The 24,760-nt window shown below is 44.0% G+C and overlaps 1 protein-coding gene across 1 annotated transcript in view; it reads right to left on the reverse strand.

The window, feature by feature from the left end:
• Positions 1-2,019: 2,019 nt before the first annotated feature.
• DDA1 (DET1 and DDB1 associated 1) overlaps positions 2,020-24,760 on the reverse strand; it is a 45,081-nt gene continuing 22,340 nt past the window's right edge. The window contains exons 3-5 of the mRNA XM_073661112.1: positions 13,586-13,637; positions 13,435-13,496; positions 2,020-3,151 (exon numbers count right to left, since the gene is read on the reverse strand). Coding sequence (XP_073517213.1) covers positions 3,044-3,151; positions 13,435-13,496; positions 13,586-13,637 — 222 coding nt within the window. The 3' untranslated portion in view covers positions 2,020-3,043. The remainder of the gene's footprint in view (positions 3,152-13,434; positions 13,497-13,585; positions 13,638-24,760) is intronic.

Raw genomic sequence — 24,760 nt, forward strand, 5'->3', positions numbered from 1 at the left:
ACAGACCTCTCCATTCTTTGTAAGTGGGAAAACTTGCAAAATCGGCAGTGTATCAAATACTTATTTTCCCCACTGTAGGTGAATATATACAGTGGCATGTAAAAGTTTGGGTACCCCTGTTTAAAATGACTTACTGTTAACAGTTAAGCAAGTTGAAGATGAAATGATCTCTAAAAGGCCTAAAGTTAAAGATGACACATTTCCTTTGTATTTTAGGCAAAACTTTTTTTTATTATATTTTCATCTTTTACATTTTAAAAATGACAAAGGGAAATGGGCCGATGCAAAAGTTTGGGCACCCTACATGGTTAGTACCTAGTAGCACCCCTTTTTTGAAAGTATCACAGCTTGTAAATGCTTTTTGTAGCCAGCCAAGAGCCTTCCAATTCTTATTTGAGGGATTGTCATCCATTCTTCCTTGGAAAATCTTCCAGTTCTGTGAGATTCCTGGGTCGTCTTACATGCATAGCTATTCTGAGGTCTAGCCACAGATTTTCAATGATGTTCAGATCAGGGGACTGTGAGGACCGACCCATTGTAAAACCTTCAGCTTGCACCTTTTGAGGTAGTTTATTGTGGATTTTGGTGTGTGTTTAGGATCATTTTCCATTTGTAGAAACCATCCTCTTTTCAACTTTTTTTTTACACATGGTATTATGTTTGCATCAAGAATTTGTTAAAATTTCATTGAGTCCATTCTTCCCTCTATCAATGAAATGTTTCCCGTACCATTGGCTGCAACACAATCTCAAAGCATGATTGATCCACCCCCATGCTTAATGGTTGGCGAGATGTTCTTTTCCTGCAATTCTGTGGCCTTTTTGCTCCACACATACCATTGTGGCCAAAAGTTCTATTTTAACCTCATTGGTCCATAGGACTTGTTTTTAAAATGCATCAAGCTTGTTTAGATGTTCTTTTGCATACTTCGGACGCTGAATTTTATGGTGAAGACGCAGAAGTTTTCTTCTGATGATTCTTCCATGAAGGCCATATATGTGCAGGTGTCTCTGAACAGTATAACAATGTACCACAAACCCAGAGTCTGCTAAATCCTTCTGAAGATCTTTTTCAGTCAAGCAGGGGTTCTAATTTGCCTTTCTAGCAATCCTACGAGCAGCTCAGTGAAATCTTGCTTGGTCTTCCAGACCTTATCTTGACCTCCACTGTTCATGTTAACTGCCATTTCTTAATTACATTTTGAACTGAGGAAAGGGCAACTTGAAAACACTTTGCTATTTCTTATAGCCTTCTCCTGCTTTGTGGCCTTCATCATTTTCAGAGTGCTAGGCAGCTGCTTAGAAGAACCCATGGCTGCTGTTTTTTGGCACAAGGTTAGAGGAGGCTGGGTTTTTATGAAGCTGGGAAATTTGCATCACCTGGCCTTTCCCAACGATGATAGTGAACAAGCCATAACCCTAACGAGCTAATTAAGTTCTGAAACATTGGTCAAAGTTATCTAAGCACAGAAATCTCCAAGGGTGTCCAAACTTTTGCACTGGCTTTTTTTTGCCTAAAATACAAAGGAAATGTGTCATCTTTAATTTTAGGCCTTTTAGAGATCATTTCATCTTCAACTTGCTTAACTGTTCACAATAAATCATTTTGATATGGGGTGCCCAAACTTTTACATGCCACTTCTAGGTATGGCTAAAAATTAATTATTCTTCTAATAGTGGGATGTGCTCACTTCTGTGATAGGACTGAAAATTTGCTACATGGGCTAATAAAGTCCACACTTTTTGCCTATTAATGGAGTGCTGCCTGGTCTTATCTTTACATATCTAGCATATTATGGGATTGTTAGTCCAGGAAGGTTGTACTGTGAGGTTTTGTTTTTGCACATTTCGTGCAGCCTTATTTGTTTCTCTATATCTCCATCCACACACGCAGTACTGAAAGCCATCCACACAATATGGACTGACAATAAAGACCATCTCTGCCTCAGAGACTTTATTGGAAGGCCACAGGATTATTCCTTACCACAGGACATAACTGGGCTATCTACTGTGCAACATATTTTTCTAGGCAACATTTCTAATCAGGAAGCACTAGTTGAGCTTTATAGGCAACTGAGTTAAGCTCCAGATTAAGCAAAAACACTGTGGATGGCCACGTCATGTTACCGATACAGGACACCTTCAGCTGCTCCTTCTGAAAGATCATAAAACAAAATGGCATAAAATGTACAAAAAAAAGAAAAAAAAAGACAGATCAGCTGAGATGAGGTTCATTAGCGCTGGTTTAATTTGCGGCTCCTGTTTGGATGTGGACAAGCCAGGTTCTGGTGGCCATTAGTGAGAGCATTCCAATTGTTTAACAGTCTAGATGACGTCTAAATTGTGATTGGCTAAGGCCACCAGTGTACAAACACAAGGGCTCTTTGTGGATGTAGTGCTGGGAGGTACGACAGTTACACATGTCCAATGCCTCACAAAAAGTATCTTATTCATGCAGGTACCTCTAGTACGGACTATTTATAATTATTATGGCACACCAGTCTCTGGCGCAGAGTTTCACCGACGCCAGAGACCCTCCAAATAGAACAATCCAACACTGAACTGATATGGTTTCCAGGGAGTGGGTGTCCTCCCAGAGGCTTGGGATGCACAAAATAAAAAGCATGCACAAAAAAACCCAAAAAATTAATCTTTAGCTCAAAACTTTATCCACCAGAGCCTTTGCCGCACTGGATCACAGTATTCCAGCAAGTCTTAAGCAGAGTCCGCCAAAACCTGGGCAACTTTAAAAACATATACACACAGTGTAGGGAGCTGCGGGAAAAAAAAAGAGGGTTAAAAAGGAAAAGGCGGGCAGGATTTGAATTCATTCACATCCACCTTTTCCCAGATGAGTTTCAGCACAGCATAAATAAAATCTTCAAGAAATAAATACAAATTTGGCTCCTGTGAGATCAGAAGAGAGATTGTATCCATAAGGAAGGCTGTGATACCTCCACCCACATAGCAAGCTAACCCTGTGAGGGAGAAAACAAAATGGAGGAGTGGGGTGTTAGGTCGGTTAAGAAGTTCCTCAGAGATGCTTATGTGTCTTCATTCATTTCCTGGCTGTCGGTCCTCGCAATCTTTCGAGGGGGTGCAGAAGTTTCACCTATTTCTAATTGGTCTTGGTCTCTTTTCTTTGCAGCATTCTGTAGACAGACAGAAAATGGAAGTCATTGCATTTGTTTTGAAAAGCATGGAGCGGATGTGTTAACCTAAATCAGAGTGTCTTCCAACACACCAATCCGCACACAGACCGGACATAATTACGACACTTAGCATTGCTACTGGAGGCATACTGCCTACACTGATAACATTTCAAGCCAGGTCAATGGAAGGCCACATTCAAGCAGTTGTAATACACTTAAAGGGAATCTGTCAGCAGGTTTTTGCTATGTAATCTGAAGACAGCATTATGTAGGGGGGCACAGAGCCTGATATCATGGATGTGTTACTTACTGTAGCTTCAACACAATCAGGCTATGTGCTCACGATGAGCTTTTATTGCGTCTGACGCTGTATATTTTCGCTGCGGTAAAAACACAGCGTTTTACAGCTCCAGCAAAATGGATGGGATTTATAGAAATCTCATGCCCACTGTGTTAGCTCACCTGCAGTGTACTTTTCCAATCTGCAGCATGTCAATTTCTCTTGCATGAGTTTTCTGTGTGAAATTTCCCTATAGAATTTCATTAGATGCGGAAAATCCGCACATGCATTTTTAGTGCATTTCCATGGCGGAAACACATTAAAAACACATGTAATCCGCACCTAAGTATGTCAAAGACCAGGAAGATTCAAAAACTAAGCAGCTTTCTTTAAAGAATGACACACCAAACAGAGAAAAAACGCAATAAAAACAAGCAAGTAATCTAAATTACATAATAGGTGCAGAAGGGTAAGAAAGTTCTGCAACAACAAAAACACATCAAATACTGAGCGTGGGAACATAGCCTCAGTGTTTTACCAGCAGGAGATCATCACTACAAGACTAGGTGACATGCCAGGCAGTCACCCCGACCCCACCACTGATTGGCAGCTTGCTGACAATGTACACATGAAGCTGCTAATCAGGGGTGTGGGCAGGGTTATACACAGCTCAGCATTCTGACCACTGCTACATCTATAGCAGAGAAAACAGGGATTTATCAAAACTGCACCAAGCAGCCCAGTGAGTGATACATCACTGGAAACAGGCGGCATTTGCCCCTACATCGTGCTGCTCTCAGACTCCATAGCAAAACCTGCTGACAGATTCCCTTTAATCTACAGTACCTATGTTGCCGCTGTATGAATGCAGCCTAAAGATTTATTCACACTGCCATATACAGTACAGACCAAAAGTTTGGACACACCTTCTCATTTAAAGATTTTTCTGTATTTTCATGACTATGAAAATTGTACATTCACACTGAAGGCATCAAAACTATGAATTAACGCATGTGGAATTATATTCTTAACAAAAAAGTGTGAAACAACTGAAAATATGTCTTATATTCTAGGTTCTTCAAAGTAGCCACCTTTTGCTTTGATGACTGCTTTGCACACTCTTGGCATTCTCTTGATGAGCTTCAAGAGGTAGTCACCGGAAATGGTCTTCCAACAATCTTGAAGGAGTTCCCAGAGATGCTTAGCACTTGTTGGCCCTTTTGCCTTCACTCTGCGGTCCAGCTCACCCCAAACCATCTCGATTGGGTTCAGGTCTGGTGACTGGAGGCCAGGTCATCTGGTGTAGCACCCCATCACTCTCCTTATTGGTCAAATAGCCCTTACACAGCCTGGAGGTGTGTTTGGGGTCATTGTCCTGTTGAAAAATAAATGATTATCCAACTAAACGCAAACCGGATGGAATAGCATGCCGCTGCAAGATGCTGTGGTAGCCATGCTGGTTCAGTATGCCTTCAATTTTGAATAAATCCCCAACAGTGTCACCAGCAAAGCACCCCCACACCATCACACCTCCTCCTCCATGCTTCACGGTGGGAACCAGGCATGTAGAGTCCATCCGTTCACCTTTTCTGCGTCGCACAAAGACAAGGTGGTTGGAACCTAAGATCTCAAATTTGGACTCATCAGACCAAAGCACAGATTTCCACTGGTCTAATGTCCATTCCTTGTGTTCTTTAGCCCAAACAAGTCTCTTCTGCTTGTTGCCTGTCCTTAGCAGTGGTTTCCTAGCAGCTATTTTACCATGAAGGCAGGCTGCACAAAGTCTCCTCTTAACAGTTGTTGAAGAGATGTGTCTGCTGCTAGAACTCTGTGTGGCATTGACCTGGTCTCTAATCTGAGCTGCTGTTAACCTGCGATTTCTGAGGCTGGTGACTCGGATAAACTTATCCTCAGAAGCAGAGGTGACTCTTGGTCTTCCTTTCCTGGGGCGGTCCTCATGTGAGCCAGTTTCTTTGTAGCGCTTGATGGTTTTTGCAACTGCACTTGGGGAAACTTTCAAAGTTTGGCCAATTTTTCGGACTGACTGACCTTCATTTCTTAAAGTAATGATGGCCACTCGTTTTTCTTTACTTAGAATTTGTATTATGGCAAGAAAAAAGCAGCTAACAGTCTATTCAGTAGGACTATCAGCTGTGTATCCACCTGACTTCTGCACAACACAACTGATGGTCCCAACCCCATTTATAAGGGAAGAAATCCCACTTATTAAACCTGACAGGGCACACCTGTAAAGTGAAAACCATTTCCGGTGACTACCTCTTGAAGCTCATCAAGAGAATGCCAAGAGTGGGCAAAGCAGTCATCAAAGCAAAAGGTGGCTACTTTGAAGAATCTAGAATATAAGACATATTTTCAGTTGTTTCACACTTTTTTGTTAAGTATATAATTCCACATGTGTTAATTCATAGTTTTGATGCCTTCAGTGTGAATGTATAATTTTCAAAGTCATGAAAATACAGAAAAATCATTAAATGAGGTGTGTCCAAACTTTTGGTCTGTACTGTATATTGCCCAAAATAGAACCAGATCCCATAGACACCTATAGAAAGATTTCTCACCCATCTCAAGTTAAGTTTTGGTCACACTACAAGGGTCTGCACAGGTTTCTGCTGGTTTGAGAAGCCAACAACAGGAAAACTTACTAAAAAAAAAAATCTTTTCTGTAGAGGAAAACAAATGGAAACCCAGCAAACCTATTGTAAAGTCAGTGGGATCAGTCACGACGCAAATAAGGACACGTTCACACGTTGGAGTGTGTCTGCAAATTGAGATCCTGGTTTGGCTTTCATCCTAAATTATGTGGCAAGGCTCGTTAAAGGGCCAATATTGACTTTTAGGATTGTTACTTCCTGTAGGTGGCACGAGTTCTAGCCCTCTTCCTTTCTGAAGAGGCAATTTGCATATACACATCACTCTCGAGGACTAATCTGCACATTTAGCTAGCCTCATGGCTTCTCTAAGTGCTGCATTCATAGCTGCTGTAAGGAACGCACTTCTAGTCAAGAACCTGAATGATCTCACAGAAGGAAAGATGCACGAGTGCTGCCAATTTTCTGTTCCAAGTATGAGAGCACGTCAACAATGATATTGAAAGAGGAACTATGCCGATGGTGATAATCTTTATAACAGTCAACAATGGAATTTGACAAAGAAATTGCCATTTTGTGCCAGATATTATTCCGTTCGTATTTCTCGTTAAAATTTCTGCTCCAATGCTTGCTTAGTGCCATCACATACATTTTCTCTTTTAGCCAAAGCCGGGAGTAGGTTCCAAAGAAATGGAAAGTAAAAAGCGAAGAATTATATTTCACCTTTTTAGATCCATTCCAGATTTTTTTTTTTTCCTAAGACAAATAAAAAAAAAAAAAAGATAAAGTGCTGCCAAAGCTGTAAAACACCAAGGTTACTTACCGGTAGCCGGTTTTTCCTGAGCCCATGACAGCACACCTTGAGAGAGAGGGATCCGCCCCACCAAGGACAGGAAACCGTCTGAAATAAAAGGGCGGTACCTCTCCCTCGCTTCAGTTGGATTACAGAGCATGGAGAGGACCTCCAGAAAAGGTTAGACACATAACCAACACCTACAATATATATATGATCACCCAAAACGTAAAGTGCTTCGCCAGGGTGTGAGAAAGACAGGGGGGGAAACTACAGGTGCCGTCATGGGCTCAGGAAAAACCGGCTACCAGTAAGTAACCTTGGTGTTTTCCCCTCACCCATGACAGCACACCTTGAGAGAATTTTGGAGAATATTAGCACCCTAGGGAGTGACCACCGCCTGAAGTACCCTTCTCCCAAAGGTAAGGTCAGAGGAGGATAGGTCCAACCGATAGTGCTTGTAGAAGGTGGATGGTGCAGACCAAGTAGCAGCTTTACATATCTGGTCAATCGAGACATCTGCTCTCTCTGCCCAGGAGGTCGCTACAGCTCTGGTGGAATGAGCTCTAATACCGTCCGGTGCCGAAACACCTGTAGATATGTAAGCTAGACAAATGGCCTCCCTAAGCCACCTAGTAATAGTTCCCTTTGATACCCCGTGACCTTTCCTACTCCCCTGAAAGGCCAGAAACAAGGACTTGTGCTTCCTCCACTGACTAGTCATGTCTATGTACTGTAGTAACGCCCTTCTAACATCTAGATTGTGGAATCTAATCTCCCCTGGGTTTTTTGGGTTACTGCAGAATGAGGGAAGCACAATCTCTTGATTACAGTGGAATCTGGAAACTACTTTCGGAAGGTATGCCGGATCTGTACGTAGGACGACCCGGTCATCATGAATTTGGGTGTATGGGAGATCAACAGAAAGGGCCTGCAGGTCACTCACCCTACGGGCCGACGTTAGGGCCACTAGGAGAATGGTTTTGAGGGTGAGGAACTTTGGAGAGATAACCTGCAGGGGTTCAAATAGGTCGCCAGAGAGTGTGTTTAAAACCAAATTCAGGTCCCAGGGAGGAACTCAGAGCCCGAACTGGTTTAGCTCTGGAACAGGGTTTAATGAATCTAGAGACCCACCTGTTCCCCACCAGGTTGCAATTATAGAGCGCCCCTAGGGCAGACACCTGAACTTTAAGTGTTCCCGTAGCTAACCCCAGGTCACGTCCGTTCTATAAAAATTCTAGGACATCTTTAATTGGATGTTTATCCGACAATGGGGAGTCTATGAAATCCAGGAATTTTCCCCAGATTCTGGTATAAATCTTAGTTATGGGCTTCCTACTACCCAATAGGGTGGAAACTAGGCCTGGTGAAAACCCCCTATAGCTCAGCAACAACCTCTCAAAATCCAAGCCGCCAGATGGAAACCTTTGGCTTGTGCATGGAACATTGGCCCCTGGATGAGAAGGTCCGGCCTGTCGGGCAGGACCCAGGGATCCGAGATCGACATCATGCGAAGCAGGGAGAACCAGGGTCTTTTTGGCCAAAAGGGGGCTATCAGAATTATCCCCGCCCCCTCCTCCCGAATTTTCCTCACAACTGCTGGAATCATTACTATCGGAGGAAAAGGGTAGGCCCTCCTGAACTCCCAGGGTATCTGGAGAGCGTCTACAGCATAGGGATTCTCTGTTGGATTTAGCGAACAGAACCTCTCCACCTTCCTGTTCGCCCTGGTGGCGAACAAATCTATGTCCGGTGACCCTCATAGTTGGATAATCTGTTGGAAGACTATCGGGTTTAGAGACCACTCTCCTTGTCCTAAAGTGTGGCAACTGAGGAAATCTGCCCTTGAATTTTCTACCCCCCCGGATGTAAAGAGCACTGAGGGATAGGAGATGCTGTTCTGCTAGCTGCAGGATTCTGCTTGCCTCTACTATAAGAGAGCGTGATCTTGTTCCTCCCTGGTGATTTATAGAAGCTACTGTCGTCCGATTGTCGGACCTGATCTGGACATGGCGACCCTGTATGTGGGGAAGGAAGCCTATCAGGGATTTCTCCACTGCCAAAAGCTCTTTTAGGTTCGATGATGTCTCTATTTCGTGACGTAGCCAGAGCCCCTGAACCGAGAGATCTGCTAGATGACCCCCCCCCAGCCGGAGCCACTTGCATCTGTTGTAATTGTATGGTCGACTGGTCTGGACCACTGCAAGCCTGAGGTCAGATTCTCCCTGTTCGTCCACCAGGAGAGGGAGTCTACTGTCTCCAAGGAAAGAGATAATCTTTTTTCTAAATGTCCGTTGAAGGATTTTTGCGCTGACAGGACATCCCACTGAAGAAGCCTCATATGACTTTGGGCCCATTTGACTGCCGGGAGACAGGAAGTCATGGAGCAGAGTAGGGACATTGCCCCTCTCAGGGACATCATTGGAGACTTTATGGCCCTTGAGACCAGGCTGATTATTTTACAAACCTTGTCTTCTGGGAGGAAGCAGGATTGGAGTTAGGAATTTAGGGTCAAGCCCAGAAAGATCTGAGTCCTTGAGGGGGATAGTTTTGATTTTTGAATATTTATCAACCAACCTAGCTGATGTAAGGCTGTCCTGACCTCTAATAATTGAGAGGAACAGTGGTCCTCAGATTTCCCTATTATCAGAAAGTCGTCCAAGTAGGGAACAATCACCACGTTTTTGATTCGGAGAAAAGCTGTCACCTCCGCTATAACCTTTGTAAACACTCTCGGTGCGATCGAGAATCCAAAAGGTAGGGCAGTAAATTAGAAATGTCTCAATTCCCCTTGGATGAATAGGGCTACCCTTAGGTACTTCTGGTAGTCTGGATGGATTGGGACGTGATAATAGGCATCTTTTAGGTCGATAGCTGCCATTAAACAATTGTGGTGTAGGAGTTTTACTGCCGAGTTCACTGATTCCATCTTGAAAGTCTGGTTCTCTATCAGCTGATTTAGACTTTTGAGGTTGATAATGGTCCTTAAGGCACATTTGTTTTTTTTTATCACGAATAGGGGGGAATAAAATCCCCGTCCCCATTGTGAATTTGGAACTTCGTGAAGGACCTGTTTGTTGACCAAATCCAGCACTTCCGACTCTAGGGCTATCTGCTCCTCCCTGGACTTCCTCCTGGAGGTGATCATGAAGGTTCGGTGAGGGACTTGACTGAAGAGTATCTTTAGGCCATTTTTATGATACTCAACATCCAGGGATTTGAAGTAATGGCTTCCCAAGCGGAGATAAAATGGGAAAGCCTTCCCCCGACCTCTAGCCTCAAATCATTGGGGAGATTTTTTGGTACTGGAGGACGGCCCCCCAAACATGTAACCAGAGTCCTTACTAGATCTGGGCTCCCATCTTTTCCTTTCTCCCGGAGGGTGACCTCGGTTAAATCTTTTCCTCCGAAAGTAGGACTTTGTGTCCCCCGTGAACCCTGGGAAACCTCTCTTCCTGTCGCCGGCCTTCTCCAAAAGCTCGTCCAGTTTTTGGCCAAACAATAGTTTACCATCACAAGGAAGGGAACATAGCTTATGTTTAGACTGTAGGTCTCCTGGGCAACCCTTGAGCCACAGGGCTCGTCTGGCAGCATTAGATAAGTTAGCAGACCTGGCAGCGAGTTTAACCGAATCCGCTGAGGAGTCGGCAAGGAAAGAGGACGCTGCTTGCAGTAAAGGTAAATTGGAGAGGATTTTATCTCCGGATATCTTTTTATCCTTGAGCTGGTCTCCTAATTGTTGAAGTCACACCATGAGTGACCTAGCGACACAAGTGCCTGCTACCGCTGGCTTCAGGCCCCCTGCCGCCGCTTCCCAGGTGTGACGCAGGAAGGAATCTGCCTTCTTATCAAGAGCATCCTTTAGACTTCTTGAATCTTCCAGGAGTAGGGACGATTTTTTGGATGATCGGGCAACAGACCCGTCAACTTTAGGAATTTTATCCCAGGACCCAGAGACACTATCCTCGAAGGGGTACCTTCTTTTAGAGGATGAGGGCAACACTCCCGATTTCTCAGGCTTCCTCCATTCCCGGTCTATAAGGGTCTGAATTTTAGGATTCACTGGAAAGGAGCGTCTCTTTTTTTTCCTCCAGGCCTGCGAACAATGTTTTCCAGGGACCTGGCTGCCTTTTCCTCCCTCAACCCCATGGTAGATCTACCCGCTCTGACCAACTTGTCAGTATCCTCAATAGGGAAACAGGGCCTACCACTGCCGGATGAAGAGGAGGATGCTGAATCACTGAGGCATAGATCCTCTGACTGGGAGGATGAATCATAGTCGGAGGAGATATCCTTATGGGATCTCTTTTTCCCTTTAAGAAAGTCTTTCAGGGAATCCTGAACCTCTGAACGGATTACGGCCCTCAAATTAGAAGCAAAATCCGGGGTGCTCTCAGCTATGGTTTGGTTAATACAGCTAGCACAAAGCTGTTTCTGCCAATCTATGGAAAGGGGGACTTGGCATAAGGCGCAAACCCTGTGCTTCTGTTTGGCGCTACTCTTCTTAGGTTCCTAAGGAATGAAGCACATAACTTTCCATTACTATTAAGTGACATTCACGAAGATCACTCACCCCTGAAGTCACAAAAGGGTACCGGATTTGGAGGCTGTGTCGGGACATAAGATGAATCCCTTCTGGAAGGCCCTGAAGCGTCCGACACCTTACTTCTGCTGCCGCTACGGTTGCTGGAGCGGCTGTACGTGTGAGAGGTGTCCGACTGCTTCTTCCGCTGGCGTTGATGAGATGGAGGGGTCAGCTGCTACTGCTGCTCCTGGCTGTCCTGGTCTGCCATAGCTGCTATACCACAAGCATGAGTATAAGCAGCGTTTGACCAGGACAACCCCTCCACCTTAAATAGGGCACATCCAGAACCCCCTCCAGTTCTTGTGTCCTCCCCCCTCCTGACACCCGCCGGCCGAGGTTTGAAAAGCCGGCCGGCAAGCACTTACAGGGCGCTGCCATGTTGGATCCGGGTGCCGTCCTCCGACGTCATCGGACACGCCTCTCCCAGCGTGCACCGCGCCGTGACGTCAGTCGCGTCACACCCGGAAGACGCCGCTCCCGGTGTGCAGCCAGCCAGGAGCCTGCGGCAGGGAGAGGACAGCGCAGCGGTCTGCGGGGAGCCGGAGCCCTCCTCACCGCATGCGCACGCTCGGACACTGCTCCAGGGAACCGCGGACGGCGCTTCTGGACCCTGGAAACCGGTGCACAGGCTGGTGCCCGCTCTTCCACACCGGAACAGGCCCAGGTAAGTATGGACATCTTCAGACAGGTTCCCAACAAGGACAGGAAACCAACTGAAGCGAGGGAGAGGTACCGCCCTTTTATTTCAGACGGTTTCCTGTCCTTGGTGGGGCGGATCCCTCTCTCAAGGTGTGCCGTCATGGGTGAGGGGAAAATTGTACTATAATTGTTCATTTGAAGAAGCCAATTAAAACAGGACAACTAATTTGGCAGCACCGCAATTAAAAATTCATAAAAATTTGAATAAATAAGAAAACAAAGAAAAACATACACAGAAGTGTAGCTCGGGATCAGTGCGCATATTAAGAGTTTCACTGAACATTATATGTAGATAATAAAGGCGTTTATTGTTACAATTGGTCATCTATATCATTGGTGGGTGCCTGACTCAGAAGTCCATTAGCAGATTGAAGGCATCTCCCCTATATTGTTTAACGGGCAAAGTTCTGTACTCAGTGAATAGGCTTGCCCTGGACAACCACTAAATGTGTGGAGCTGTGTGTGGTTAACAATAAAGCGAATACAATGCACACCAGAGTATAGCAACCCCTTAGAAGTTCTGTCTGAGTATAAGTCCCACAATATTTACCTACTGAACCTCCTTGTGGCATCAGCTTGCTACTTCTCCTCACTGGTCTTTGTTGACAGGCTGCAGTGGTAAAGTCTCATCTACAGCACATGACTCCTGATGCCAATCACTGGACACAGGGGTGATACTAAGGTAGATGTCATGAGACAGTCAAATGATTGCCTTCAGAGTTATCTGTTGTGTTCCTCAAGAGCCACAGAGAGATCATGTTTTCCAGGATTACCTTAGTATTACACAGGTCATAATTCCATTACCTGTACAATACTAAAGAAATCCTGAAAATATGATCTGTTGGTGGGCATTGAGGACTGGAGCTGAGGAACACAGCTGAGGACTGGTGGAAAGCAGAAGGGGATTTAGTAGGAAAGTACTGCATGTCTTGTTATGTGAAAAGCAAGTTCAGCCTGTAAGACATTTTCCTATGAAAGCAGACATTCCTTTTAAATCAACTGATCAACACAGATGCTGAGTGTCTGAACACCAGATGCTTCTATGCAGCGGTCACTCTCGGGATGGAAGAGCCTACAGCCAGTCAGAGCATTGCGTTGCGATCCTGGTCCGAGTTATACGGCCGTCTGACTCTTCCATTTTACTGATGGCCTACAACATTTTTAACTGTGGAAAGTTATATTCTTGTTTGAAAGGAAAGATGCTCTTTTAATGGAAGTAAAAGTCACCGAACAGGAGAACAGAGCATTTCAGCTGTCCAAAAAGTGGCCTAGTTTAAAGATATATTCTAATTCTTATTTAGAGAATAAAGGTCTCACCTTCTTTCCCCATTGCTGGTGTAGATAACGCAAAAGTATATTTGTTTTCTCTGTAACTATAACTGAAGGGTAAAGAAAAAAAAAAGTTAGAATCATCACTTGACAAGTGTCAAGACTCCAACCCAACAATGAAGGAATAACACACACTTACTTTGGTCAGAAGGGTACTCTCTTGTAGGGAGGTAAACTGAGGGCCGTCTATTCTGCAAGAAAAGTCCTCAAAGGTTACATTAAGCAGAGTGGAAAAGGATCCCTTTATATCACGGTCATGATGTCATGCAAGTGTTTTATATATAATGTGGTTAAAAGTCACTCCAACATCTTACCTACGAGGAGCAACCAAGGTGGCTGTACATAAAGACTCCATCAATAGAAGCACCAGAACATGAGCTTGGACCTCAGATTTGTTTTACAGAATACAGAAACTGGCAAACAATTTCCCAAACTTCAAGGGAACCTGTCAGGAAATTCATGCTGACAAAACCGCAAGCTGCATGAATTGGAGACAAGTGTATTATTTCCTAAAACGCTCCAGTGTGTCAGACAAAATATACTTTGAAGATCAGGCCGGGGACCAGACTTGTATGGCACAAGCCCCAGCCAGCTTTTCCCTGTGCCGCTGCAGGTGACTGACCGGTCTCTCCCTCACAGGTACATTCAGAGAGATCTGTTAGCTAGAGCGACACTGGGAGAAGCCGGCCGTGGCCGGACATGATCCCTGACAGGCTCTTCAAAGTATATGTTTTCTGAAATGCTAGAGTGTTCCAGAGAATAATACACAGTGCCTTGAAAAAGTATTTATACCTCGTGAACCTTTAAATTTTTTTTCACATATCACCCACAAACTTAACCCCTTAAAGGGAATTAGTCACCTAAAACCTATTAATATGGGAATACAGGTGACAAATGTTAAACTAGTCCTACCTATTTGCTCACATTAGCGGTATTGTTGAGAAAACTTATTTTATTTCTTTATGTTAATGAAGAAGAAATCTCCGCCTTCTCTCTTCATTATACTGTAATTCCATCCTCCTCTCATGCACGTCACAGTGCCCTGTGTATACACATGTATACATAAACATATGGTTCTTAGCGAGGACTATGCAGGGAGGAAGTGGGGAGAGCACCTTCTAGTCGCACACGCCGGAGGTCACTGGAACAGAAGTGACTCGCCAGCGCCTGCGCAGATCATTGTATACTGTGCATAGAAGGGAGGAAAAGACACGATTTGTGGAGGGAGTGCAGGCGCGACATTCCGGCGCCACAACTGCATGTCACAGGGTGGTATTATAATGGAGAGGATGCAGGGATTTCTTCCAAGCACCATACGCCCCGAAGTCTGGAAGAAATCATTAGCATAAAGAAATAAAATATCATTTCTCAACAAGACCACTAATATGAAGCATACAGGTAGGACTAGTTTAACATTTCGATCATCTGTATGCTCATATTAATAAGTTATATACGTCCCGGGGGGGTGACCGATTCACTTTAACCCCTTCCCGACCCATGTCACAGTGTCTGTGGGGCTAGCGTCATCCCGTCCGTGGAAGCTAAGGAGCTTGATCACCTGCCGATCTGCTGCCGCCAACCCCGCCGCCGCCACCACCGATCCGCTGCCGGTAATATTTCCCCACTTGTCCGACTCCAGCCCTCACTTAGCCCCCGACCCCCCCCCCCCTCCAACCCCCTCCACCCCAGTCCAATTTCATACCGCTCCCTCTCCCACGTCTTCATCCACCGGCTGGTGCTCTCCTTCTGCCAGCCGGTGTAAGGTGATCACAGGCAGCAGCAGGCTCACTGTAAATCCCCTGCACCTGTGATCACCCACCATCCCTCCCAGTGATCATCCCCCCCGTCCCCAGTGATCACCCCCCCACCCTGCTGCTGCCGGCCTACTACCCCCCTTTCTGCCCCAGTGATCACCCCCCCTGCTGATACTGCTGGCTTCCTGCCCCCCCTTTCTGCCCCCTCCTACGCCCCGTGTGCCTGACTGCAGAAGTTTACACCAAGCACTCACACACACGTACACTCACACTATAATGAAGCTTTGATTTTTTTTTTTTTTTTTTTTTTTTACACACGCACACAGCACACAATGTCCCGCCCGTCCCGCTCATCCCAGTCTAGGGCGTACACAGCTGAGGAGGCATATTCCATTATTGCCTCCGAAGCTGATAGTGAGGGAGAGGACCCCACGTTCCTCTATTCCTCCCATTCTTCCTCCTCCAGTGACACCGAGCCGGCACCAATAACACGTCAGAGGTCAAGACATCGTCCGGAGGCCGTGGAAGAAGACCCACAGCCATCTGTGAGTAACCTTCAACCTGGTGCTAGTCACGCCCAACCTAGCACCAGGGCCCCCCGTGTGGACCCCCGTCCCTGAAAATTACACTCCACGGATTCCGGATTTCCTTCCCCAATCAGGAATCCAGTTCGAGATAGCAAACCTCAGGGAAATAGACTTTTTCAAAGTCTATTTCTCTGAGGTCATTGTCAGTCTCATGGTGGAGCAGACCAATATCTACGCCCAACAATTTTTGGCTGCAAACTCAAATTCAATGTTTTCTACTTGGAGTCCCGTTGACTCAGTAGAAATGTTGAAATATTGGGGACTGGTACTTCACATGGGGATTGTGAAGAAGCCAGAAATCCGCCAATACTGGAGTACCGATATTTTATATCAAACTCCAGTGTTCAGAATGGTGATGACCCGCAAAAGATTTGAGGTCATTCACAAGTTCTTACATTTCCGGGATAACGCAGACAGCCTTCCCCGCGATGACCCGAATTTTGACAGACTGTTCAAAATTCGTCCGGTCATCGAACACTTCAGCAACAAGTTTGCTGAAGTGTACGTTCCCCAAAAGGAAATTTCTGTGGATGAATCCTTCATCCACTTCAAAGGGAGGCTTCAATTCCGACAATACCTGCCCAGTAAGAGGGCCAGGTATGGAATAAAACTCTACAAGCTGTGCGAGAGTGCCTCAGGGTACACTCACAGCTTTAGAGTGTACGAAGGAAAGGATTCGAGGATCCAGCCCCCAGAATGTCCATCTGCTCTGAAGGCGAGTGGGAAAATAGTGTGGGATTTGATCCGCCCACTGCTCGATAAAGGTTACCATCTATACGTTGATAACTTTTACACAAGCATTCCACTATTTCAGTCCCTCTCTGCCAGAACTACCGCCGCTTGCAGTACTGTGCGCAGAACCCAGAGGGGTCTCCCTTTGACGCTAATTGAGCAGCCTCTCCCAAAGGGTGAGAGCCGAGCCCAATGTAGCGGCAACATGGTTGTGGTGAAGTTCAAAGACAAAAGGGACGTCTTTTTCTTGACCACAATCCATGGTCCCAGCACCACCGTTAGAGGTACCCCAGCACCGGTCCACAAACCGGACTGTGCCCTGGGGTACAACAAGCACATGGGGCGAGTTAATCTGTTGTTAGCGGACACCATGTCGCGTTTGGAGAGCCCCTGTGTGCCTAAACATTGGAGCTCCCCCACAAGTGACCCCATTTTGGAAACTAGACCCCCCAGGGAACTTATGTAGATGGGTAGTGAGCATTGTGAACCCCCAGGTGCTTCACAAATTGTTTCGGAAAAATGAAAAAAAAAAAAAATTTCCAGAAAAAATTTCATTTTTACAGATTCATTTGTGAAGCACCTGGGGGTGGCATAGTCAGCACTTTAAACCCCCAGGTGCTTCACAAATTGATCTGTGAAACCAAAAAAGTACTTTTTTTTTTTCACAAAAATGTTCTTATAGCCTAAATTTTTTAATTTTCACATGGGTAACAGGATAAAATGCATCCTAAAATTTGTTGGGCAATTTCTCCTGAGTACACCGATACCTCATATGTGGTCATAAACCACTGTTTGGGTGCACGGCAGGGCTCAGAAGGGAAGGAGAAATTGCTCAACAAATTTTAGGATGCATTTTATCCTGTTACTCATGTGAAAATTAAAAAATTTAGGCTAAAAGAAAATTTTTGTTAGAAATGTTCATTTTTTCTTCCATGTTGCTTTAGGTCCTGTGATGCACCTGAAGGGTTAATAATCTTCTTGAATGTAGTTTTGAGTAGCTTGAGGTGTGCAGTTTTTGGAATGGTGTCACTTTTGGGTGTTTTCTGTCATGTACACCCCTCAAAAGGGACTTCAAATGTGATGCGGTCACTAAAAAAAAATGGTTTTGTAACTTTTGCTGGAAAAAAGATAAATTGCTGATGAACTTTGAACCCTTCAAACTTCCTACCCCCCCCAATATTTTTTTGCCAAAATTGTGCTGATGTAAAGTAGACATGTGAGAAATGTTATTTATTAACTATTTTGTGTCACATCACTCTCTGGTTTAGCAGAATAAAAATTCAAAATTTGAAAATTGCGAAATTTTCAACATTTTTGCCAAATTTTTTATTTTTTCACAAATAAACGCAAATATTATCGACCTAAATTTAATACTAACATGAAGCCCAATAAGTCATGAAAAAACAATCTCAGAATCGCTAGGATCCGTTGAAGTGTTCCAGAGTTTTTACTTCGTAAAGGGACACTGGTCAGAATTGACAAAAATACCAAGGTCTTTAGGGTCAAAATAGGCTGGGTCCTGAAGGGGTTAAGGACCAAGTCACTTTGTACATTAATGATTGAGCCTCACTTTGCAATTCTGACCAGAGTCAGTATATGGAAAGTAATAACCCTGGAACGATACAACTTATCCCAGTGATCCAGAGACTGTTTTCTCGTGACACATTGTACTTCATGATGGTGGTAAAATTTGGTCCATATGATTTGCGTTTATTTATGAAAACTTAAAAGAAAAAAAAAATTTGAAAAATGTGGCAATTTTCAAACTTTGAATTTTTATGCTCTTAGATCAGATAGTTATATCACACAAAACATATAAACAACATTTCCCATATATCTATTTTACATAAACATTTTTTTAAACTACTTTTTTTGTTAGGAAGTTAGATGGGTTAAAAGTTTATCACCAATTTTTATTAGGGACCACAGCACATTTGAAGTCACTTTTGGGTATTTTCTGTCACATGGGCTTTTAGGGGCCTAAAAGTGACACAATTTTCAAAACTGCACCCCTTAAAGTCCTCAAAAACACATTCAAAAGAAATAAAAGCAATATGGAAGGAAAAATTCAAAATTTAAATTTTTCTCACAAAAGTTCCTTTAGCCCCAAATTTTTAATTTTCACAAAGGTAACAGGAGAAAATGGACTGTAAAATTTGTTGTGCAATTTCTCCGGAGTACACCGATACCCCATGTGTGGTGGAAAACTACTGTTTGAGCGCACAGCAGGGCTTGGAAGGGAAGGAGCACCATTTGACTTTTGGAATGCAAAATTGGCTGGAATACAAAGCGGATACCATGCCGTTTGCAGAGCCCCCGATGTGCCTAAACAATAGAACCCCCCCCCCCACAAGTGACCCCATTTTGGAAACTATACCCTTCAAGCAACTTATCTAAAAGTGTGGGGAGCACCTTGAACCCACAGGTTCTTCACTGGATTTTATAATGTTGAGCCGTGAAAATGGAAAAATACATTTTTCCCACAAAAATGTTGCTTTAGTCCACAATTTTTCATTTTCATAATTGTAACAGGAGAAAATGGATCACAAAATTTGTTGTGCCATTTCTTCTGAGTAGAGGGATATCCTATATGTGGTCAATCTCTTGTTTGGGCACACAGCAGGGCTTGGAAGGGAAGGAGAGCCATTTGATTTTGGAGTGCAAAATTGTCTGGCATAGATTGCAGACACCTTGTTGTATTTGGACACATGGTAAGGTTTCAAAACAGCAGAAAATCCCCCAAAAGTGACGCCATTTTAGAAAATACACCCCTCAAGGAATTTATGTAGGAGTGTGGTGAGCATCTTGAACCCATTGGTGCTTCACAGAATTTTATAATATTGGGCCATGAAAATTAAATATTACAAAAATGTTGATGAAAGCCTACATTTTTAATTTTCACAAGGGTAACAGGAGAAATTGCACAACAAATTATGTGGTCCATTTTTTCCTGAGTACAGGTTTAACCCATACATGGCGGAAATAGTGCCATTTGACTTTAGGAGCACAATTTTCCTAAACTAAATTGCGGACGCCATGTCATATTGGCAGAGCCCGAGAAGCCGAAACAGCAGTAACCCCCACAAGTGACAATTTTGGAAACTACACCTCAAAGAATTCCTCTAGGAGTGTAGTGAGCATTTTAAACCCAGATATGTCACAGAATTGCATAACATTGCACTGTGAAAATTAAAAATAATTTTTTGTTCCCACTAAAATGTTGTTTTAGCCCCAAGCATTTAATTTTCAGAAGGGCTAATAGGAGAAAATGAACCACATAATTTGTTACACAATTTCTCCTGAGTACACCAATACCTTATATGTGGTCGGAACCTACTTTTGAGGCACAGTCCAAAGCTCAGAAAGGAAGGAGCGCCATATCGGAGTTCAGATTTGCTTGGAATGTTTTGCGGGTACCATGTCACTTTGGCAGAGCCTTTGAGGTGTCAGGACAACAGGACCTCCTTCCCCCATAAGGGACCCCATTTTACAAAATACACCTCTTATAGAAATCATTTAGGTGGTGCAGTAAGAATATTGACACCGCTGATGTGGTTATATACGCAGATATTGATTCTGATAAACAATGGCGGGTATGGTTAAGGTATTAAGCTGGAACATACGTGGTTTGGCGGACCGTAAGAGACGGGCCACTATTCTGCAGAATATTTTAGCTCGAGGGCCCTCCATTATCTGCCTTATGGAAACACCTGACAAGGGACAAAACTGTTTTTTTTAGCGAGGAAGTGGGTCCAAAGAGCATACCATTCTACCTATTCTGCATATGCAAGGGGGGTTTCTATCCTGGTGCATGTGGGAACTCCGTTCGAGGAGGTTGAGATTAAAATGGATAAAGACGGGCAATACGTTTTTCTAGTTTGCAGACTTTATGGCAAATTATATTGTGTGGTGGCAGTGTATTTTCCACCGCCATACACTGGGACGAAACTGCAGGAGATTATAGAGCTCACGAAGCATTGGATAGGGATTCCTGTGTTGCTGATTGGGGATGTCAACAATATAATGAATAAAATTTGGGACAAAACTAATAGGCATTCGGGAAGAAATGACGGAGAGGAGGAGACACCCTCTGCTAAGTATGTGTCAGAGGTGGGCCTGATAGATTTGTGGAGAGTGAGACATGTGGGAGCGAGGACATACTCGTGCTACTCTTCGACACACGGCTCTGTCTAGAATAGACCTAGCCCTTGGAAATGGGAAGATTGACCAAAACATTATGCATATTGAATATCTACCTAGGATACTCTCTGATCATTGCCCACTGTTGGTAGAGCTGAGGTCCGGTATATGTGGGGGCGGTGGGCGGAAGGAATGGAAGGTTCACCCAGTTTGGCTGGAAACGGTGGATATTCAGAAAATAGCAGGAGAAGTGGAGGAGTTCTTCCAGAATAACGTGGGAAATACAGCCATAGGTACTGTGTGGGACACAACGAAGGCTTATGTTAGGGGTTTGCTGATCTGAGATATTTCCAGAGTTAAAAATCAGAACAGAATGGAGGAAAGAGGCATTGGCCGTGCTGAAGAGAGCGGAGGAGGAATTGGTGCTTAACCCCACCGTAGAGGCGCAACAGACAATGAGAGAAGCTCAAAAAGGTGTGGATAAAATATTTCTAGCCAATGGGGAAAAAAAAAGAGGGAATTTCAAAAAATTGCCTTTTATGAATGTGAAAAAGTTGGCCACCTGTTGTCTATTATAGCGGCAGCGCAGAGAGAACCGGGATATATATACGGTCTCCTGGATCCAACTGGCACCTTAGTCACTGAATCTTGAAGGTGTTTAGGGACTTCTATGGTGATTTATATCATTCTAAGTTAAGTAATACAGGAGATGACAGACCAATTCTTGAGGGGAACCCAGATACCTAGACTTAGTGAGGAGGCTAGGGATAGCTTGGAAGGCCCCCTGACGGCGGAGAAGATGGAGGAAGCTCTGGCTTCAATGGCAAATAAAGCCCCAGGAGCAAATGGCCTACCAACAGAATTTTATAAACATTTTAGAGATATACTATTGCCAAAATTGAAGGATGTGTTTCTGGAGGCCTTGGAGGTGGGAGAATTACCAGAGTCAATGCGGGAGGCTACAGTAGTGGTTTTGCCCAAGGCGGATAAGGACCGGACACAGCCAGATTCGTATAGACCCATATCTCTACTACCGGCTGATATTAAAATCTTAGCTAAAGTATTGTCTAACCGATTAAGCCGTGTAGTTTCTAGTACTATACACTCAGATCAGTCAGGTTTTATGCCGGATAGATCAACGGCCATTAACTTGAGGCGATTATTTTTTAACATGCAGTTGGCCGCTGACAATGCTGGGCATAGAGTTGTGGTCTCATTGGACACACGGAAAGCCTTTGATAGTGTGGAGTGGAGCTATCTCTGGCGAGTTCTCCAACTGATGGGATTTGGTCCGGTTTTTTTGCCCTGGGTAAAGTTATTGTATACGCACCCTGTAGCTAGAATAAGAGTAAATGGGGAACGGTCAGATAAATTTGATATGACAAGAGGAACCAGACAGGGCTGCCCCCTCTCCCCGCTGTTATTTGCCCTGGCCATAGAGCCGCTGGCTTCTGTATTTTGACAGTCAGACGTGGTAAAGGGATTTCGGTATGGAATGGTTGAGGAGAAGATAGCGTTGTACGCAGATGATATTTTATTATTCTTACAGGACCCTCAAGCGTCATTACATGGTGCAATAGCTGTCATCAATAGATTTGGCATGTTATCTAGGTTACAAATTAATTGGGATAAATCTCATATTATGGAAATAGATACCCTGGATGGCTTAGATGTTGAACAGGTGGAACGTACACAACTTAAATTAGTACAAGAGTTTAAATACCTTAGAATTACAATAACGTTACCAGTAAAGGAGTACCTTCAGTTGAATGTATACCCGATAATTGGGAAATTAAAAGATAAAGCATCTACGTGGAGCAAAATGCGCCTCTCGGTGGTGGGACGCACCAATCTTCTTAAAATGGTGCTGATGCCCAAATTGCTATATGTTTTACATAACTCCCTTGTGTGGATCCCTCGGTCGGTGTTCCAGCGTATTAATTCAATATTTAGGGATCTGGATTGGGGTGGAGGTCAACCCAGGATTAAGCTGGAGACTCTCCAGAGGCCGAAAGAAGAGGGGGGTCTCGCCTTACCAAACCCTTAAAAAGGGTCCATTGGTGGTGGGCCTAGAATCGGGACTTTTTGGGAAGATAGGCAGGTCATACCCGACCTGTGGCTTAGTCCATAAACTGTGGATGAGGGTGAAGAGGATTAGAGGTATAGTGGGAATGTCTATGTATACTCCTATTTGGGATAACGAAAATTTAAGGGGTATACAGTACATCTACCAACTGATGGATAACCAAAACATCAAAACCTTAGAGATGCTAAAAGAGGAATTTCATTTATTAGACAGACACAGCTATCAGTATACACAGGTTAAACATGCGTTTATTAAGCAAAGGAAAATCAAGAACCTGTCTGTTCAAAAGGATATTGTTATTGATTATATTTGTATGGGGGGGATGTACAGCAGGCGTCATATCTAGGGTGTATGCTGATCTGCTTCACACCTTTCTATTGAAATATCCTGTTTTGGCGAGGGAGAGGTGGGAAGCAGACGTTGGTACCATTGAAGAGGACAGGTGGGAATCCATTTTGGAATATATTCCTAAGTTGTCTCTAAATGAACCTGCCAGAATGTCTCAGTTACTTCTTGTACATAGAGCATATAGATCACCCGATTTTTTGTTCAGAATAGGGGTACGGGAGAATTCGAATTGCCCGAGATGTGGGTCAGAAAATGCTGAAATATTACATGTTATGTGGAGTTGCCCAAAGCTTGCAAACTATTGGTCTGAAGTAGCTGGCCTAATTGAAGGACGATATCACTGTATAATTTCCTAGGGATCTGATAGTTTGCTTGCTGGGATATGTGGAAGAACTTGTGGGGAATCACAAAAATGGCAATTGCCAGACTTTTATATGCAGCTAGGAAAGTAATAGCTAGGTATTGGGTGCGACCGGAGCCTCCCTCTAGACAGGAGTATATAAGGCAGGTGGAGTATGTGGTACGAATGGAGGAAAAAATGTATTTAAAAAGGAAAAACGCCAAACTCAGTGACAACCTATGGACACCATGGAAGGTGTGTTAATGATAATGCTTTTGGAGGAAAGTATCCGATGACTACATTACATTATAAAACACATTGTAATGATTATAAGATGTTGAAACATATGTTATATAACGATAAGGGTTTATTGTCGTCCATAAAAGGGGAGGGAGGGGGGGGTGAGGGGTTCTTTTTGATAATAAGAAAATGTGAAATTATTTTACTGAAGATGTATTTTATTATCCTATCTTTAAATGAATAAAAATTGATCAGATTTAAAAAAAAAAAAAAAAAAAAAAAAAGAACATTGACACCGCGTGTTCCACAAAATTTTATGCCATTGAGCGGTGAAGAAAAAAATTACATTTTTACCACTAAGGCTGTGTGCCCACTATGCGTTTTTTAGGCAATTCCGCTGCAGAAACGCTTAAAAAACGCTTGGTAGTAGTTCTGCCATGTTCCCCAATGATAATCCGCATGTGCTGTGCACATGCTGCGGAAAAATCCGCAGCACTACCAATTATTTTGCGCAAACGTGGCGTTTTCGCCGCCATTGACTTGCATTGAATCGCATAATATCCGCATCACTACATGTGCACATGCGGATATTCTGCGATTCAATGTGCGGATGGTACCCGGGTTTGGAGAAGAGGAGACTCTCCTCCAGACCCAGGCACCATAGTACCTGTAAAAAAAAAAAAAAAAAAAAAAATTAAAATAAAAAATATACATTATACTCACCTTCTGATGGCCCTCGGTCTCCTCAGCGATCCGTCCTGGCTTCCCGGCAGCTCGCGATGGTCTAAAAGGACCTGCCATGACGTCATTTAGTCATGTGACGGGTCACACGACCGCTGACGTCGGCGGTCGCGTGACCCGTCACATGACTAAATGACGTCGTGGCAGGTCCTTTTACACAACCGCAAGACACCGGACGCCTCGGATAAGGACCCCAGGGACCATCAGAAGGTAAGTATAATATTTATTTTTTACCATTCTTTTATGGTCACACTATATAAATCCATGCTGGTTGCATGGATTTATATAGTGTGACCAAGTTGTCAAGCACTTTCCAAGTGATGCAAAAATCGCTTGGAAAGCGCTT

The sequence above is a fragment of the Phyllobates terribilis genome, unplaced genomic scaffold, assembly GCF_046119375.1.
Source record: "Phyllobates terribilis strain yellow unplaced genomic scaffold, ASM4611937v1 Scaffold_1__5_contigs__length_1240528914, whole genome shotgun sequence".
Lineage (NCBI taxonomy): Eukaryota > Metazoa > Chordata > Amphibia > Anura > Dendrobatidae > Phyllobates > Phyllobates terribilis.